We start from the raw sequence: 21,136 nt of genomic DNA on the forward strand, positions 1-21,136 counted from the left end.
ATTAATATGTGTTTAGGGATAAATATTAATACATTTCAGCATCGGAAATACCTGAGTTTACCTGTTTCACGATTTTTTCAAAAATTTCAGTTTCAATAACCTTGGTATAACTCTGTAAAAGAAATTGTAAGTAAATTATTGTTTACTATAATAATAATAAAAATTGTCTTTTATGATATTAAATTTTATTTTTTAATGAATTGAATAAGGATTTTATAATGTAAAAACATTTTTTTTTTTCTGTAGCAACTATGGACCTTAGTTGAATAATATTGATTGTGGGCAACATTTTGTAATTTTTTTTTCTAAGATGGATTTTTTTTTCTTGGGATATGTTTCCTATAGTCAAAACATTGTAAAAAGCAAGATAATTGTTTTTCAAATTTCACCTATTTTTAAGTCATGAGAGAAGGGTTAAAAAAATTATTAAAAATTTTTAATTCATAAATTATAACATTAGATGTGAGTATTATCTATAAAAAAAGTTTTAAATCGTGCTGTTTTTAAAAGAAAGATTTTAAATATAACTTTAGCAAGAACAACATTTACATAGTATCAGGAGTATTTAAAAAAAATTATAATTATTCCTTTTAATATCAACTATTATCTTTCAAAATATTCTCCTTCTGCAGCCTCCATAGACTCCAGAATGGGCCTGAAGGACTTGCACTCCTTGATGACGTAGTCATAGGACATATCAGTACACTCCTTCTCAACAGAGACCTTCAATTAATCAACATTGGAGTGGAACACTATACAGGCCTTGATCTCCAGGAAGCCTATATTCCACAGTTCCGTGGCGAACAGTCTGGTGATGAGAGGTGCCACAATTTTGGAGGCCAGAAATCAGTGAGCTTTTCCTACCATTAAGTTTGAGTTGTTATAGTCTTATGGGCAGGTCCTAATTCTTGTTGCCAACATTAATCCCCTTCCATGTTATTAGCATTCAACCAGGGCTTCACAACTTCTTTCATTACATCTTAATACTCCTTGGCTTCAATATCACGCCGGTCAACGAGTCTGATAATCTTGTTGTCTTCTCCACTGCTTGTCTTCCTGGAGACGTTAAGGAACCTGTTAATAAGCTTCTTAATCCTACAAATTTTATTGATTCTGTATCTTGTTCAGAACTCGATATATTTACGTTTTTAGGCTAAAAATTATGAAAAAGCAACACTCTTCTTTCGATTCATATAACTATTTCATAAAAAATAATGATGAAAAAATATCATAGCTCATGTTATAGAAAAATATTCAGTGTATAATTTAAAAAAAAAATATTGGGTACTCATTCATCAGAGAAATCTAGAATTCGGCATTTGTTTTAAAATCAAAATATGTAGTGCTTAAGCACATGAAAGTTTGATAAGGTAATGTTCCCTCTCAGAGAAAAGTAATTAATAAAACTTATGTGAAAGTGTTTTTGTGTTTTTAAAAATAATTTTATTGATTCGTATCTGGTTATTTTTTTTTGGCTAAAAATGATGAAAAATCATTCTCTTCTTGAAAATACTTTTTAAAAGATCCAGAAGATAAATATAATATATAAATCTAGAATTCGGCATTTGTTTTATATCTACATTCAAAATTATTAAAGTTTTGATGCGATTCAAAGTAATGTCAATTTAAATTATATTCTTCTTTTTTGGAAAACATCTTGTGACCCCCGTTGTGTCCCGTGCCCCCAAATTTGGGAACCACTGCTTTAACGAAATCGCTAAATTAATATAAAATAAGACATGTTCTATACATAAAAAGACATTTCCAACTCATATTGATTGTTGGAGTATATAATTAATATAAACGCATAGAAACTCTCTTTTGAAAGTTTTTTTCAAAGTTTGTCAATAACTCAGAAACTAGTAAAGGAACCATCTGCAAAAAATTAGATACAGAAAGTATAGGATGAATAAATACATTTACATAAAAGCTGGAACAAAAATTTGATACACAAGATATTAACAGGGTTTTTCTGTCTCCACGGTGGATAAACCCCTAAATAAAAGACAGGGAGTTATCATTGATATTTGTAGCTGTATTAATAAGATTTAATTCAAAATGGTGCACATCAAAATCAAAGGATACTACTATTTTTTTTTTTTTTTTTTCGTTAGACATACTTTTTTATTGTCCATATCACTACATATAGTAGACTTACATACATATAGTATTCTTAAAATATGTGTACAAATTTTTGAACTAATATATCTTTTTTTATTTAACATATCCTTTCAATAGAAGGTTGGATTATGAAGTTATATCTAGTAATTTGGGCAGCAATTCAAAAGTTTGTTTTTGCTTTTTTTAGGCATACCATATTTTTATTCTACCTATTTAAAAGTAGTAAAGGGTTAAGTGTACAAATTTTGAAAGATCTATCACGAGTGTACAAGCAATTTATTAATAAATCTAGGCAAATTATTATCTTTAAACTTCGACAGTTCTCCCTTTCAAAGTAAAGAGGTTCTGTAATTTGAGGGGGGGGGGGATGACATGTGAGTAATTTTTGTGTTCCAATAATATCATGTATTATGGTATTTTCACTCCTACAAAGAAGACATATTACAAATCAAAAAAATTCTTCGTTTTGAAAGTAGGAACCACCATCAGAAGACAAAGATACTTTTTTCATTTCTTATAGGCATACTTTTTTTTTAATTCTATTTCATATTAAGGTAGTCAGGGGATATCTGCACAAATTTTGAGACTTAGGGATTTATTAATTAAAAAGATGAATATTTCGATGGAATGAAGTATTGAAATATGTAAAATATTTTAAAATCTCTTCTTTGACTGTCATAAATGTTTCAATACATATGTACATATCAACTTTAATTAGGTTTTGATTTAAGGTTAATGATATGTCTTTAAAAAGTATATGCATTATACATATAAAATGTTTATGATTGACTTGACTCACTCTGATACTTCTATCGCATTGCAGTAAAATAAATTAAGTATTATATATTACAGTAACAATACCTACCTACAGTAATAATACAAAGACACTATTAACACAATCATACTAATTAAAGTCTAGAAACCAAAACATTTACAATGTACATTCAGGTGAGGCTAGTGCCTAACAAATTATTAAATTTGATCGGATATAAATATTTTACTACGTCCAAGGGCGTCTGTAGGATTAGATATTTTTTTTTTTTTTGTGAAAAAGCGAAAAATTAAATTTTTTGGAAAAAAATTTCAAAAATCCTCAGTAATTTAAAAAATATTGAAAAAATTTTAAAAATCCAGTGAAATTAAAAAAAAAAAAAGTTACAAAAATTACATTTCACAAATAAAAAATATAATTAAATATTGAATTTTTTGAAATTTCAAAAATCAACAGCTATTTTCACAAATCCACAGTTGTTCACAAAAATTATATTTTTTGTTCAAAGTTGAGTGATTAGCCTCACATTAATGACTATAATATTTATATTAACTAATTCTCTATTTTTGTTCTTTTCATTTCAGTCTTCAGCTTAATGATAGGTCCAACAATAAGACTGACTCCATTAACCGGCTCGAAAACCCACGGATGAGCTTACTGGGTAAACCAATCAACTATCGCTCCAATAGGAGGGACGTTCGATATAGAAAGTTACAAGCCAAGTTATATAATTTTTTGGAACGACCCACTGGGAAATATGCAACTTTATACCATGTACTTGTGTAAGTCTTTAGTTCATTTTTTACTCTTGATTATATATTTTTGTACAGAAACAGTTATGAGTTTATTAATTATCTCGTATAAGTCTGTAATAAAATCTCTTTTTTTGACTACAAGATAGGAATAGACAGAATATATTAAGATTATAATATTCTCACGCCTGTCTAGAATTACCAGACAGAAATTAGAAAGTCTTAAATTTATAACGGTATCATGCCGCTCTTGGATTTCTTGACCGAAACCTAACACAAGTGTCTAACATATATCAACATGTAAAATGTACTTGAATACGTATTTCCTTATTGCTATTGAGACATGTTTTTACAATAATTGAATTTACATAAATTTATCCTTTTATATTGAGTAAACTACGGATCCTTTATCTTCATTGCATGTTCTTAAACTCAAAATATTTTAGTTAAACCATTGAATATGACTATTCATAACGAAAATACCCGAATACAACAATTTTTTTATGATAAAATATAAAATACAATAGCTTTAATATAACTGACAGCTGATATTTATCGTAAGGAGATCTTTTGATGTTGTGGGAATACTTAAGTAATATTAAAGCTATTTTTCTATTTATAGTAAAGTTTGATCTACAAAACTTGAATTAAATCTTTTATTGTAGAAAACATAGGTATGTATATATTTAATATGATATAGAATGTTCTAGACGTTAAAGAGAATAATATAATTGCCAAACTACTGGTTCATTTCGGACCTTTATATAGGAATATTCTATACATTGAATTTGCACATTTTTTCCTTCTTTTTTTTTTTTGACCAACTTATGGATATTTGTATAATAATTATGAAAAATAAATGAGAAAATTGAATTGAACCATCCTGTAATGAATAACTTAAGGAAATAAAAAACCTAATTATTATTCTGATAATATAAAATTAACATGTATCATTTACTTTCTAAAGACATGATTGTTATGATGCAATTATATATTTCATTTCAAAAAGTATTTTATTAAAACTAATATAGAAAACATAGCCCTTAACAGGTCAAAAATATGGATAAGGAAAAATTGGGAGCGTTTCATGAATGTGTAGATTATTATTTACTCTACACTAGCGGTTACATTATTATTTCCAAATTTTATTAATTTGTTGTTATGTTGCGATCATGGAATCTATTATTTACATAAGTGCTACTTTTAATGTACTCAATCATAAGTAATTGAAATAGCTAAATATGTTTATCCATGCTATAACTGCCTACAAATAAAGCCTGAGTACAAGTATATGTACATATTATGTCATTTAATAAGTATAAATAATACATATATGTTAGACTGGTTCTTAAAATGGGTTTTAAAGATTTTATTGGTGGAAGACACTTTTCCAAAATGTTATTTTGATAAAAAATGAATAAACAAAAAGTTTGAATTATATTAACCAATATTTAGAAGTTGTGCAAAGACCTTGAAGTTTTAAAATGTCCTTTTTTAAAGAAAAATAGGCATGTTTAATTGATAATAGTCAATATAAGGCAAAATAGAGCAGTTTTAAACAAATATCTATTTGAGATAAATAAATTTTTTCGAAAGATTGAAATTATTTTTCCCGTAATAAAAAACTTTTTAAAAAAAGTTTAGAGCTTATGTTATACATAAAGGGAGAAATAAGTACACGCTATATCCTGCACATAAATACTTTATAATATGATATTTTATAAAAATTTCTTGTGAAAATGCATTTGAAGAAAATTAATTACAGATTATAGTCTAAAATTTTTTCAATATTTGATTGGGGGACTTTTATGTAAGGCTCATATAACAAAATTTAGGATAGCAGAAAGTAAAACCATATTATAAAGATGTCAATACGATAAGAAGTTAAGAATATATTTGGATTGTAATCATGCTGAATATTGATAAGGAATTTATTTAAACAATTTTTTTTTTCTGGGAGATAAATAAATTTAAACTTTTTATATCTATAATACTAAAAATTAAAAATATATTTGGATATTCTTAATTTCTTACGCAAATCACTTCATTATATATTAGTATAGCTAGGAATTACTGTTTGTTTCCTACTTCCCTGACCTTACTGTATAGATATTTCTTTTTATATCTTCAAAATGAGCCAAAAAGTTATAACTTAAAGTGTTTATTTTGTTGTGAGCTTCAAATAACTTTTTAAAAATCAGAACATATTCAGTTACTTATGACATTATAATATCAAATTCTTATTTTAAAATCTTTTTTTTTTTTTGTACATTAAATATTTGCACATAATTACTATTGATTTTGATTTTTTAAATCTCGGTTATTACGATTAAATTAAAAACGATAGGAACACATTATAACAATATATAATAGTCATAAATAACAAAGGAACTTAATTTATTATATAAGAAACACAGATAAGTGACTCAATTTCCTTTTGCGGGAAATATTTTAAATAACATAAATGGTACTGCGATAAGGCAAAAAAGAATCTTGAACAAAATCAAGAAAAGGGTAAACTCCCGATTTATTTTTACACCCTATTAACATACAATCAGGACCGGTCTCAGCATAAGCGGGGTCTGAGACAAATATAAATGTGGAGGATCATTTCCTTTTAAAGAAATAGTTTCACTCTTCTTCTTATAATAACATTTTTATTAAAAAATAAATGAAAAAAGGTTCCGTTTTATGCTTAGAATGACCTTCTTTTTTTTAAAAAAGTATATATAAAAAAAAATTGTATGTTAATTATTTTCCATTTTTATTATCTTTCTAAAACATTCATTCTTCGTATACATATTTTAAATTATTTCCAGGGTGGGGCAAATCAAGAGTGGACCTAGGAGGGAGTTATGCTAAAAGGGAAGTTTATACAGTCGAATTAATTTATGGGTATATTTCGATCCATTGTAAGCTTAGTAAACAAATTTTGAGGATTCTTTGAGATACCAAACAATTTTAACAATATTTTAGGACTTTTTATGTATCTATGATACTTAATTGGATCCCGAAATTACTAATTAAATAAAGTATATCAGTTAATAATTTTTTGATTTTATTTTTGCTACTTTAAGGGCAATTTTCGACACCTCAAAAAGATTAATCAGAATAACTTTTAGAAAGAAATTAACAATAATTTGCGCAAGAATACAAACTTAATTTTGACAAAAATTAACCAGAAGTTCGCCCCAGCTTGTTTTAGTGTTGGTGGATTATATTTTAGTCCCCTTGACAAGATTTTAAATAGCACCCCTGTACTTTAATTTCATCTTTTTTTTATTATTATTGTCTAGAGGTAGTATCCGACATTGCCCGGAGTAATTAGGGTTCAGATAAAAAAATTGCTCTTGTAATATATAAAATAACTCCCCAGTGTTACTCTCTGTTTTTCATGAACATGCTCACATGAAACAACTCAATCCTTACATCCATTCGTATGTGTTCTGTCCTTAAGAATGAAAAAGTAATAATAAGAGTTTGAGAAAAAATATATTATATTATTTGATGACTGATGAGTACTTTAGTCTTTAGAGCATTCAAACATACTAACGTCTATATTTAATTCAAATCATAACATATATTGAAAATGCACATGAATTATGATATACATAAGAGACAAATAACAAAAGCAAAATGAAACATTGCTCTTGTTATACATGTTTTTTATCTAATACGACAAGATTATTTTTTTATATCAAAAATATGTATATGTCATACATCAGGGAGCACTATAGACGATGCACCCTGTATACCCACTCCATTTTATATGCACATTCCGGCAAAATATCATTAATACAAAATTATTGTTATTTCTTAGGATAAAATATATTTATGATGTACATCATGGAGCACTATATACAATGCATTCACTCAATCTTTTCAAATATTCAGATAGATATTCAGACATATTCAAACATTGCTTTATTAATATAGCTACAAACTTTTTATTCTTGACATTTTTCCAAAACAATTTTTGGAAATAAAAATGTCCGAACTACAGTCAAAAATTTCCGTCCGTGTTTGTGTCAGTAACAGATTTGTGTACATTCCCAATAACTTTAGAGTCCATGTTAGCACTATCCCTATAATTTAAAATAAGTATGAGGCTACTGGAATCTTTCAAACAGGTATTGACTTTTTAGTGTAAATACAAAATGTATGAGATATCCTCCGGATACTAAAGCGGTGTGGCCATTATTGTGTGCCTCCGTGCTGGGAGAGCTCAATGACACAAATAACTTCATAGATATGGTGAAATGCTACAATTTTAAATTGGCACGGTTTGTCCGAATCGGTTAATTTTAACCAGATTTATTCTTGGCAACAAATATTTTTAAGACCTTTATATTGTGCAAAGGGAATGTGGCCTTCTTGCTCACCGGATCTGAACCCCTTCGATTACTATGTGTGTGGCGTCTTGTAGAAATAAACGTGCACATATCACTGCGGACTCCTTGTGCTTCCATTCTCGGAGCAGTGTCCAACATGAACAAGAATTTCCTCATCAAGGGGTGTGCCTGGCTCAGGGACAGGTCTGTGGTTGAAGCTGAAGGTGGTTAGCTTGAGTGATTGACTTCACTATGGATCCCTACACTTAAAAGGAAAAAAAATGTGAATTGCAGAATTAACAAACTACAGGTAATAATTATTTAGGACAGTTAGTAACAATTCGGGGCATAGTTTATCTTTTTATGACTCAAATATTTATATTTATCTCAAAAGTTCCTTGGGATCCCGATAGGAGCTGGTTAACCAATTAACACATCACCATTATCAGTAGTATCAAGGTATAATAAGAGATATATGCATTAGAAACATATTCGTTATTAAATCTTCGGATTCAATCTTGAAAAATTATACAAACATATTCAAAAAGGTTAATTATGAATAAATATGATCAAGATTTAAGAAAAATTTTCCACTTACTAGTATAATTGTTATTTTCTCTTTGGGCATTAATCGAGCCATATTATCTTCGCAGAATTTTTGGCACTTGGTGGACGTGTGAGACGGGTGCCGTTCTTAATTCACACATAATTGCCCTTCAGGTAGTTAGTCTTCAGCCATGACAAGCTGGTGTACCTAAGCACTTTATAGTAGGTCTCCTGGTCGATTTTCTGCCCATCCTCGAAAAAGAACGGAGGTATCTTCTTTCAATCAGAATCCACCACGCCGAGGACCATCGTTTGGGGGGCCGGATATTTGTTGTGGTAAGCTCTTTGGACTTTTTCTTTTGTTTCTGCAAGCCAGAGGTTTGTTCCGACGCTTAAGGAATAGCTCAACTGTGAAAATCTTCTTGCCCGATAAAATTTTCACAATTGACTCATTTAACTTATGCCCTTCACTTGGAGAGGTCTTGTCAAGCTTCATGACAGCTAGGCTGCTCTCCTCTCTAACATTATTCAAATTTTGGGTTTTTGTTTTTCAAACCGGAGGTCATATTTCTTACATTTTTAGATATATGGTTATATTAGGTTATACTATAAAAATATTGTTAAGGGAAATTAACTAGCTCAAACAGGAGGGTCAAAATTATATAGTTTTGGTTAAAGGCTAGCTCAGAATTAGAGGGTTACGTCTACAACAGTACAGTTTATAATGGCATGGACGGCGCGTAAGTACCAATTTAGTATTACGGGGCATTATAGTAACGTTATACCAAAATAGCAATATTATTCACTATACTAAATATATCGTAGAATAATTGTACTTCCTGTTTTGATTGGTTTGATAAATTATACCAAACTTGTATACGTACTTTAAAATCTTAGTTGAACAAACAAACATATAAATAATTTTACTAACATAAAATATATTCAACCAAAGTTGAATACATACTTTCAAATAACAATTCAACAAACATAAATATAACTAATCCTACCCGAGGTTAATATATTCTGACATAACATAAATTGATAAATCACTTTTTCTTTGAATATTTTATTAATGTACATATCTTCTTTTTTTTTTTCATAAAATCTATTATTTTAGGAATATTTTTGGTGTGCATAAATTAGGGATGTATCAAATGTTTGCATTGGAAAAACATACAATATTTGTAAAGTATGTATCTGTACTAAAAAATATCTAGATTCGGACCTACAGTTTGAAAGTATAAAAATTGTATTGTTTTTTATTTCATTCCTCTTTAAACTACTAATGTATCATGGGAAGACCAGAGAAATAGAAAGGGCTGTGCAGGTTGAACAAGCCCTTGGCTGCTGAAAAAAAATCGTGCCCCTTACCTTGACTTATTATGAATCATTGCTAGAGTTTCAAAAATGTTAGTATACAGTTAAGTTTAAGAAAGAAAAACAAGTAATAGTTCATACTAGTACTTTGATGCTTATTTCAATATGGTTTCTTATTTATTTTCAATTACCTAACTTTTTGTCGTTCACCTTTTTTAAACGTTAACTTTAATAGTTATTTAATTTAATCGTAAAGCTCACTAAATCGTCCACATTTAATTTTCATTTCGTTTAACCAATTTTAGAAAAATAAAATGTTATCATAGTAAATCATCAAATTTCTGAAACTATTTAAAAACATGGGTAGTCAGACTTTGGATTATGGGACAATTCTTGCCCGAAAACCTTCATTAATGGGCACCAGTTGCTCTGCCCTCATACTACATAAATTGGTCCTTATTAGATGAAGAATGTTAAAATTATTTTGTATTAAACTAGTAAGTGTGGTTTGATTTATTTAAATTTGTAAAAAAAGGCGAAAAAAGTGTTGTACTAATATAGAAATAAAGTAGTTATATCATTTATTGGCAATGAAAAGAAGAACAAAAACCTACAAATATTTTTTTATTAATTACAAAACTAAAGAAGTTATATAGAATAATGTCGTCGAAAAAAATATATCTCCATAACTGGATCATTTGTGCTTAAATTGCAAAATTATATAATAAAATGTTCCGGAAATTAAAAATAATACATATTAATATATAAAAACTTATAGTTTTATGTCCAACATGCATCATTTATTACCATTTTTTCTTAAAAACTGAAAATTGACGTTTGATTAAAAAACAGAAAAGAAAGGATAAATTATTCTGAAACGATAGATTTTTAAGTTAAACATTCATTTTTATTTGTAGAATTATTATGCAAACAAGTTTCCAGACAAGATTCTACAAACTTAATTTTATCAATGAATTCAATATTTTATTGGAAATCCATATTTTTGCACCTTAAAAAAATGAAAGTGGAATTTTTACCAATTTCTTTTTTTGTACATAACTTTTTTGATTTTGAAAAAATTTATTAAACGTCCTTATTCGTAATGTAACTTTTTGATCATCCAATCAATTATTGATCAACCCCCTATCTAATCTCCTTGAGCTCCAAAAATAATTTTTGTGTTTGGGATAGATAATAAGTCCCCCCGTACATGACCACCCCACACAAAAAATTGGCTCCTCGTCTTATCCTCACCACAAAAAGAGGCACCCATGCAAAGTTTCAGCTTCTTAGACCCAACAATGTGGGCACCCGTAAGACACACTCACATGCAAATCTTAATTTCATATATACGAGTATAATGTTATGTAAAAAAAACTCGGAGTGTTTTGTATTAATTAATTATGTACATCTTTTTTTTTTACCTTTTATATAGACAGCAAATAATTTATAAGAACTAGAATTATCTAAAATTTTCTGGCTAAGATGTACTTACAAAAATATAATCAAACAGTATAGTTTAAAATTTCTTCACCAGAGTAAGGCTTACAAACACAAAGTATTTATATATTTTTATATAATAACATTAGCATCTGAAATCAATAAAATAAATATGAACATTACAAGCCAATTTGCTTTTAAAATAACAACTGGCTCTTTTCTTTTTTTTTGCTCTTACTAATAAGTTTGAGTATTTTCTGCAAAATCGGAAAATGACTTGATGCGTTTGATGAATGATATCAGAGGCCCAGTGCCAAGCACTCTGAATCCCCCTACAGATCTTCAATTCCAATGCTCTATATCTTACCACTACCGAAATTAAAAAAGCACGAATATTCTTCGCAACCAGAGGTTCTCCTACAATTATGTTCTTTGCTAGGTAGCTCTTAACATTTAATAAAGACCTAGCATTTGTTGTACTTTCTTTATTTTTTTATGAAACGCCGAATAGTATTATTGCCGTAATTATAGTAACGTTATTGTCCTCTAGATCCCTCAGGTTTAAACTAATAAATGATCTCAGAATATGTCATTGTGGACATTCCAAAAAAAAAGGTGTGTCTAATAGTGTTAAATAATTTTCTAGAATCTTTACATTATGTGGTGAAAAACAAAGTTAATTTTGAATGATAATAATATGTTTTTGAAAACTGTGAATATTAGCTATTATAATAAAGATTAATTGTATTATAACTATGAGTGGTAGATAGGTACATAGGCTACAATTGTATGTACATATTAAATGAAACACTTATGAAAATTAAGGATATTTATGTACGAGTACCTCATCCATTAAAGCCTCCCCTTCAAATTGTGTGTTCAAAAATATGTACTTGTTTATCAATAACAGCATATAATTCTAACCATACTTATACTTATACAAATATAGTTGAAGACCCATGAGAATAATTAAGACCTTAGTAATCATCAAAAGAACAGCAGGACATTTGCTTTCTACTTTAGCTTATGTACATAGTAGCTAGGTACATATTAGTGATGAGACGCCGTCCAAGACCAATTTTTTCCGAATGTACATTTTTACCAAAAGACCGTTTGGTACATTATGGAGAAAAATGATACATTATTTTTTACTCCCTCAGATGACTCTTAAGTTAAATCAGTGTTATTTTTAAAGACATTTTTTGCGTCAAATTTTAATATATTTTGGTAAAGGAACTGATATCTCACTTAATTCAATCAAATTATATCAAGTAACAGAATACTCAAGTTGTATCTCCTGGTCAAATAATGAAATGTCCTAATTTCCTAAATGGAACATCTTTTTAGACTAAAGGAAGCAGGAGTTGATATCAATATACATACTCAAAATATAAATAAACTTTGCTTTATAAATGTAGATATTCAAGAAATACTTTCAATTTAAATCTTTATTTATTACTCATCTATTATTAATGTACTTTTACAGCGAATTTTGCTTGATTTATGAGCACAAATGAGCTAATTTTGTAATAACTGTTCTTTACAAAATTGTCAAGTCTGTTTTCTTAAAGATTTAAAAACGATATTAAAAATTTTGATTAATTAGAAAATCACCTAGGGACAGCACCACGAAACAGCATTTGATAAGGTTTATTTATAAAAGTCAAACCTAGTCAATAATAAAATATGAAGTCGATTCAGGTTTTTTTAATTTTAAAATTGATTTACTATTTGAGTTGACTCAAAACCCTTTAATATATATAACAAAAATAAGCTTTACTATCCATTTTATTAGAAATAATATTAATTTGTGAAAATTATATACATTTTCACTTTGAAAAAAGTTTTCAAAAAAAGCTTCGTTTTATGTTATAAAAAAAGAAGGGAAAAGTGCGGCCCATATGTGGTACGACAATACTTTATTTGTCACTTTTAATGAGAAATAATCACTGCTGAAGAAACTAAATTAAAAGTTTGAAAGATTTTTATTCATCTCAAATTGTTTTTTAAATTATAAAAGACTATTTTTTGATTAATTTTGACTATTTTTTCATAAAATTGCAAAATGTAAAACTTGTATGAAAATTGATCAATATCAATTAATCAAGATATATTATTTAATGAAAAAAACATTTTTGGACTATGTCCGCCCGACAACACGGAATAACAAATAAAAACCAGTCTAATGGACATTTATTTTGGTAATAATTTTTGGTTATATTAAATAACCTTTTGCTTAAGTTATTATTGTCATAAGATTATTTGGAGCATGTTTAGGAAAATTGTATTGATTATTTGATCGTGTTGAATATAGATCTGGTAATAGGGGTCAGAGAAAGCAATCTATTTATTGTTTCCTGGACTAAACATTTTCATTCATTTTTTTTACCCCACTCTGAACACAAATATAATGATTATAGTTGCAATTAACATATGTACTTTGTACATTGAGTGTTGAGACTTGGTCCGAGATAAATTGTTTCTAAGCCGATTTCGACAGATATTTCTGTCGAGACCGATGTCTAAAACTGTGGATCTAATTTAATCATTTTTAGATCGTTAATCGTTTTTTTTTTTGGTTTTTTTTTTCACTCTATACTGTGTGCCGCAGTGAATTGTATAGTAATTGACTCCCAATTGATACCAAGTGCATCTTTTTCACAAAGTCCGCGCTCATGTCCTCCAACTTTCTGTCCATCACATCCTACAGAGACTCCACATTGGGTTGAAAGGTAGTACAAGCCTATTTCTCAATGGCGCCCATCCCCCCCATTGTCCAGGGAATTCAAATCCGAGTTTGACGGTGGCCACAGGTCCTTATACCAGAATCCCATAGGGGGTTCCTACATGATCACAATTTGTAGGGACTTGGTTTTTGGATTTCAAAAAATAAAATAAAAATAAAAACTTCAAATATTAAATTTTTTGGAAAAAATTTAAACAATAATATTCTAATTTAGGGATTTTTTTTAAATGTATGCCTATTTACAGAAAATTATTTTTTGGAAATAAAATTACAAATATTAAATTTCATTTTTTAATTCCAAAAATTGGTCGTCGTTCTCATGCTCTTCATCGGGATCCTATCTTTCTTCTCCTTCTCCGAGTCCAAAATGGTAGGAGACCAAATTTTGTTGAGATTACCTCTGCAAGGATTCCGTGCGATGCTCAGGCCATGCTTTTTCAGCTTCTTCACCTTGAAGACGAGCCTCTCCGAGCAGCTGACGATCCTGACAATTTCTGCCACCTTGACATGAGCGTTGATCAAGTCGGATATTCTTTTTCTTTGAACCTTCATCGTCGTTCTCGGTCGTAATACGAATGTTGTTGTTTAAAAAAATTGTTCTAATTGGATTATAGAATTTGCTCATGTAACTTAAAATAGTTTAAAATAAGTACAAGTTCTAAACATTTTGAAATCCTACTGCATGATTTTTGCCGCACACTGTATAAGCTGAACACGTGACGTCATAGTTCATGTAAAAATCGGTTTATTGCCCATTTTAAATGAGACCGATTTTTAGTCGGACTCAATAAAATGTTTCAAAGTCACAAACCGAAATTAACTAAAAAAAAAAGTCATCAGTAAGATTTTTTTTTTTTCAAAAATCATCTAGATTTTTTTTTTTTTATTGAGTCTGGATTACATTTTTAATCATTCATTATCCGTCAATTTATATCAAGAAATTATTCTGATTAGTCATTTGGAAACACAACAAATTACAAATAAATAGAAGCAAAAATTTAATTTCTGTGTGTTAATGTGTATTTTATTATTTACATACACTTATTTTCATATTTAGTGATCATGATAATGTTCGCTTGGTTTGCTTAAGAATTGGAAAAAAAAAAAAAAAAATGCTTTGTCACGGCGAAAGAATTAAAAATTGATGGATTATATTTGAACATGCCATATCAGGGCGAAATTAAGTTTATAAATCAAATAAAAGTTTATTGTTATAGATAAAATCTTGATTGTCTAAAAGTATCCCATAAATTTGAATACAAATACTAGAATTGACCGAAATGTGACTCTAAATTATTGAACTGAATATACATATATATGATGTTAAACAAAACTGATTACCTAACAAAAATACAAAATATTTATATTTTTTTTATATTTAAGTTAAATATATTTTGACATCGTATTTAAGTAGAGTCCGATATTTCATAGTCATATTTTGATCCATTGTAGACTATATATTTAAATAACTAGAATGAGACAACACAAACATCTCATCAATAATAAAATAATAATGATAACAGCTTAAGAAGATAAAAAAAACATTTTTCAAGTCGACAAAAAAAATTAAAACTAGCACACATAAAAATACTAAAGATTTACAACTCTTAATATATATGTTCTTTTCTTTTCTTGTTTTTGCTTTAGCTAGGAACACTCGTTGATAATCTAGAGTCACATATATTTTTTTATATTATATTTTTCTTTTCTGCTTTAATATGACATGCTGAGCTTAAGCTGAACAATCTCTTTGTCAAAAATGTGTCCTTTGATACAGACAAACAAACAAATAGACACCTTTGCTATATTCATATAAGAAGATACTAGTTTGATCTTAAGCCATTGAATATGTAAAATCTTCATTATGCTTATTCAAAATAAATGATAACATGCTATATATGAAGGAGAAGACCAGCATTGGCTACTTTGTATTACTTTATAATAAATATACCGTAAAACACAAATACTTGGTTTGTATTTTTATATCAAAAATATTTTATATTTAATGTATGCGGCTAATAAAAAAAAAGAAAGCACCATTTATATAGTTGTTATTGGTGACAAAGTTGTATATTTGAAAAAAATACTTACTGCATAGATACTGAAGGTAAAATAAATTAAAAATATGTACGTCTCTTCCTTCACCATTTCCCCTCCAAATACTAACGTGAATACTTTCCAATCACAAATGATCATATAGTAACCATTTAATCCTCTGTTATTTTCCAAAAGTGTCTACCCACCCCCTGAGACTTAAATATTCTTGTAATTAAGGCCTTTAATAGGATTTTTTTTTATCACTAATATGACACGATTTTAAATAATTTAAGTTAAGCAAACTAAGGACGTTTGTTTGTTTAATTAATATTTTTATTTTATTTTTGGAATGGTCATTTTATATAAATGAAAGTTTTTTTTAGTCTATTAATATAGTTATTTTAATTTTTAAAATGGCTGTTTTAAAAAAAATCAAATTTATTTTTCAACTAGACCATCTTCATTTCTCTTCAATTCAATTGTTTATGATCCAAATTTTCCGACTGACATCCTATTTTACGACTATAATATACATATATTTATGAGGGATTGACTTTAACTGGGATCCCATAATTTAATAGAATATTTCCTTGGATCCCACTCAAAGATATTTTCCTAAGAAATGAGAAACACCATCATATACATTAGACTAAATGGTTGATTCTAGGATTTCTTATTCACCAGCAAATTATTTTAGAGTGGGATCATGTTTGTAAATAATGAGTACAGTGGAACTTAAGCATTTCATTTTATAACTTTCCTTAGAAATAATAATAAGCTAGTCCAACCCATATCTTCTCAATTATCATTTTTGTCATAAGTATTACTAATAAAACAGATTCCCTAGAGAGATACTATATTACATTCATAACCTACAGGGCTGGGTAGCACAACGTGGACTGTTAATTAATGTCAATTTTCTCTTTAATACAGGCAGTTTTAGTGATTATTTTTTGACATTCTGAGAAAACCATTCTTTTTGCATGAACAAACCATAATAAACAATTTGTCATCTCGTCATCATGAATGAGCAAAAAAAGTACATTGTGAAGCGCTCCAGGAGCTAAAAATGATGGAGAAGACCTCTCCTGCAGAGTTGGAGGTGGAGTGCACAATTTAAAGAGAGATCCGAAGTTTTTGTTCAGCTTGAAGAAGAAAATCAAGAAAGAAATCAACTATTTTTTCAAAAAACAATTTTAACAACTATATTTTTTGAACTATAAGTTATGAAAGACAGCAGGCTCCAGAGTCCACATTTGGCTGCCCAGCACTGTAAAAAATAGTTTTTTTGGGAGAGACTGACGTTGGTCATAGAGTCATTTTTGATCTAAGAAATGATAATGTAGTAACGAGTGTGTGTAGCTCATGATTAGCGTGTCATACTTAAATTAAAAAAACATTTTATATATTTTTTGAACTAGCTATGTAGTAAAAAGCAAAAAACGGAGTGCATATATATGCTATGAAAGCAATGTGAATCGATGCAATGCTGGGCCCTCTCGTTAGTAATTAATAACTATTTGGTAGCAACCTTAATGGCATTAAAATATTTCAATACGAAAGTGATTATATTATTTAAAATGTACAAATTGTTTTATTATGTATAAATTCATATTTTAATTCGGGCATTAAATTAGTTGAAGTTCAGGTACATCGTTGTGGACACATACTTCTAATTTTGTTTGAATACCTGTACACATGTGTTAATAAATAGATAGTAATTATTTTACTTAAAATGCACAAATTTTCTTTCAAGTGTCAGATTGGCGTACTGATACTTTGTGATGGATTATAGTTGATGTTCTAGCGTTAAGTATTATTTTGAATTAACTATAGTTGATGCCCTCAATAATAACAAAGGTAATAATCAATATTAGGGTAATTCAGGATAAATTCTAAATACCGAACTGCTTCCCAATGTCACGGATGGGTATGAAATTAGATTTAATATTAGATATACACACATTAAAATCTAAGGTTAAAATTCATGAACTTAATTGGATACACAACAAAACTTAAAACAAATTTAAATGATTGTAACATTATTTCTTGAAATTGGCTCTTAAATCCAGTCTAGGCTCGAGTTTTTGCTTTCAGTTCCGAGTATGATTTTTAATTTTGAAATCAAGTCTTCAAAATATGGATACGAGTTTGATTGACTTATGATTACATAAGGGAAAGTACATGGATATTCCTATCTGCGAAGATAATGTTGTACAATTATCTTGTATATATTTACAGGAAAAGTTAATTTTTTCACACCCAATTCGCTCATTTGCAATTATTGATTATGAGCAATTAGAAAAATAATGGCATCCTACTGAGTCTAAACACTTGTATTTATAACGGCCACTTGTTTTAAGCGTGTTATCTTATAAAGCCGTTTTATTAAGTTTTCAAAGTTTGAATTCTTACAAATTAGAAGCCTTGTTTAAGAAGTCGCCTTTTCAGTTTACTTTGCTTGACTGCTTAGTACAGATTTGACTGGGATTAAATTTAAGCCACGTTTGACTTAAATAACAAATAAGAAGACATTGCATTGAAAAATGTTTAATTTTTGTAAAAAGTTCGACTATATTTCAAATAGCCTTTTAAAATGATTTATTAAAGAAGGATTTTAATGATTTTATACCTACAATACAATGCTATTATGTTGAGTGATAGACATGGGTTTATAATAAATCATGAAATACATCAAACTTATTAAAACTTTCTAAATATTTATACATTACTATGTATCCCAGGTGCTTTAAGATGAAAATTAATAAAAAAATACTTATATGCTCTCATGTCTTATTACATATATAAAAAAGTATTCTCAATATTTCATTATTTATTTATAGGTTCGCAATAGTGTTTCTTTGCTTGGGTTTGAGTGTTTTCTCAACCATCGAAGGACATGAGTATGAAGTATACGTTGAAGCAACATTGTTTTACTTGGAGATTGTGATAGTTCTATGGTTTGGTATAGAATTTCTTGTACGCTTATGGTCATCCGGTTGCAGGTCAAGATATCAAGGCTGCATCGGCCGACTAAGATTTATGAAAAGCCCATTCTGTATCATAGGTAAGGAATCACGATATACTACAGAGTGTCCATAATTAGAGTCACATTAAATAAACGTGATTTAATTAAGAGTGTTATGTGTAGAGATGTCTTCACTCAAGACGGAAATACTGTGACAACCCGATAAGCCACCAAACCACAATGTAAATTAAGTTAAAACAAACTCACTTGGCTTCAAGCTCAGAAGGACTCCATAATAACAGCCTTGAAGGCTTTGTGGACAAAAAACGTCGAGACATTGTGTGTACTAGCATATTGAATAAGATATTGGATAATTTTTGGAAATGATAAAAGATATTAAACCTTATGACCCCAACGGCTTAGTACATATTGTAATATTAACTATGGTTTTGAATATTTTAATTTTTTTGAGGGTACTCTAATTTTCGATCACCCTATATGTGTATGTACAATTGTTGATATAGATCATTTTAGTGGCATAAACAAACGGTTTCTTATAACAAAAAATAGTCAACTATTGGATATCAATCTGGAGCCAACAAATGAAAGGACTTCAACGTTAATAGCTATCAAAAATTTATCTATCTAATAGCTAATTTTATTATATATTAGACCCTAATATGTATTAAAATTTTATTATTACATCGTAATATAGTCTTATTCCGATATATAACAATTAAAGCAGAAATTGAAAGATATTTCATTTTAATTATACAACTTTGTCGTTCTTAATCAATAAAAAAAAAAAAAAATTACAAATCTAGCCATTTTTAGTACATATTACTTTAACTCAATTCAAATGTTACTGTTTATCACAGACATAAAGTAGTATTCCTTGCAAGTCTTATTTTATATTTATAGTCCTTTGATGAAGTTTAATTAAGGCTTATTGGAAATTTGTACCTTTTATGTTGTAAAATTACCAACGATAAGCCCCCAAAAAGGCGTCGCCTTCAAGTATGAAGCAATTTATTTCGTCAGTGAAAAAGCTCTATATGTATCAACTGTATTCACACTGATATTAATTTCATTATTAATATACAAGAAAGTAATTATTAATATGTTTTTTTTAATAAACAATCATAATATTTTTGTACACAAGTATACATAATAGTATATGACAAATAATTATTATTTATAACATATTTGTATTGTACTAGGATTTTTAGCACAATGGTAACAGCGCTAGCATAGAATATATCTTAGGCTGATTTGTGTATCTTATTGTGTGTTTATCTTATCATCTTTTACATACATATTTACAAGACATTATTTATTATTTGTAGTTTCTTCAGAAAATAAGGCCAATGGAAATAAATCTACTTGCAATATCATTCAATATAAATTGGAATATCATGTAAAATTTCGTTTAATTTTATAGTCATATTTGGCAGTGTAAAGCGTTGTTAATGACGTTACAGATTGTACAATAAATTGATATGTTTATGAAGTTTTGTTGATCGGTATATTGGAACTCTTTACAAATAGAGACCCAAACTTGCAACTCCATGACTAAATTACAGAAAATGTGATTTTTATGGAATAAAGAATAGACAAAATAAAACTATTTTGTGATATGTTCAAATTGAACTATATTTTTATTCAATATGTCTTCCTTCACAAGGGATAAAAGCCTCGACACCCCAGCAAACAGATTGATACCTCTTGAAGGTCGTTTCCCAGGCGTACCACGTTATCATGTTTGCAGCTCGTAACGAATCCAAATTTGGATTAGAGGCGTGTCATAGTCTCTTCTCCAAGACGTCTCAAACGTCAAAGTCCAGGGGCAAGCCAGAAGTCCACCATAATGTTTTTGAAGAAGTTTTGGTTCTTCTTGGCTGTACGAAGCTGTAATGAACTTCTTTATATTGTAGGTAGTCCAAATGGAAATACCAAAGTTTCCTACAGCTTGTTCGGCTCAGAAACCGGTGCGGAACAGATTGCACAAGCGTTATCTTTTTGGTGGTTGCTCTGACATTTTGATACTTCGAGACAAGGAATAAAAAAAACTTGTTTATTTTTGTTTCAACTGTCTTTTCGTTGCCT

General features: G+C 28.6%; 1 protein-coding gene across 50 annotated transcripts in view; it reads left to right on the forward strand.

Moving 5' to 3' along the window:
• Positions 1–21,136, forward strand: part of LOC121114935 (KCNQ potassium channel) — a 579,520-nt gene that overhangs the window by 481,905 nt on the left and 76,479 nt on the right. For all 50 annotated transcript variants that reach the window (XM_071887354.1, XM_071887327.1, XM_071887355.1 and 47 more), the window contains 2 exons: positions 3,478–3,675; positions 18,906–19,129. In XM_071887354.1, the coding sequence (XP_071743455.1) occupies positions 3,542–3,675; positions 18,906–19,129 (358 nt within the window). In that variant the 5' untranslated portion in view covers positions 3,478–3,541. The remainder of the gene's footprint in view (positions 1–3,477; positions 3,676–18,905; positions 19,130–21,136) is intronic.

Source organism: Lepeophtheirus salmonis, chromosome 3, assembly GCF_016086655.4.
Source record: "Lepeophtheirus salmonis chromosome 3, UVic_Lsal_1.4, whole genome shotgun sequence".
Taxonomy (NCBI): domain Eukaryota; kingdom Metazoa; phylum Arthropoda; class Copepoda; order Siphonostomatoida; family Caligidae; genus Lepeophtheirus; species Lepeophtheirus salmonis.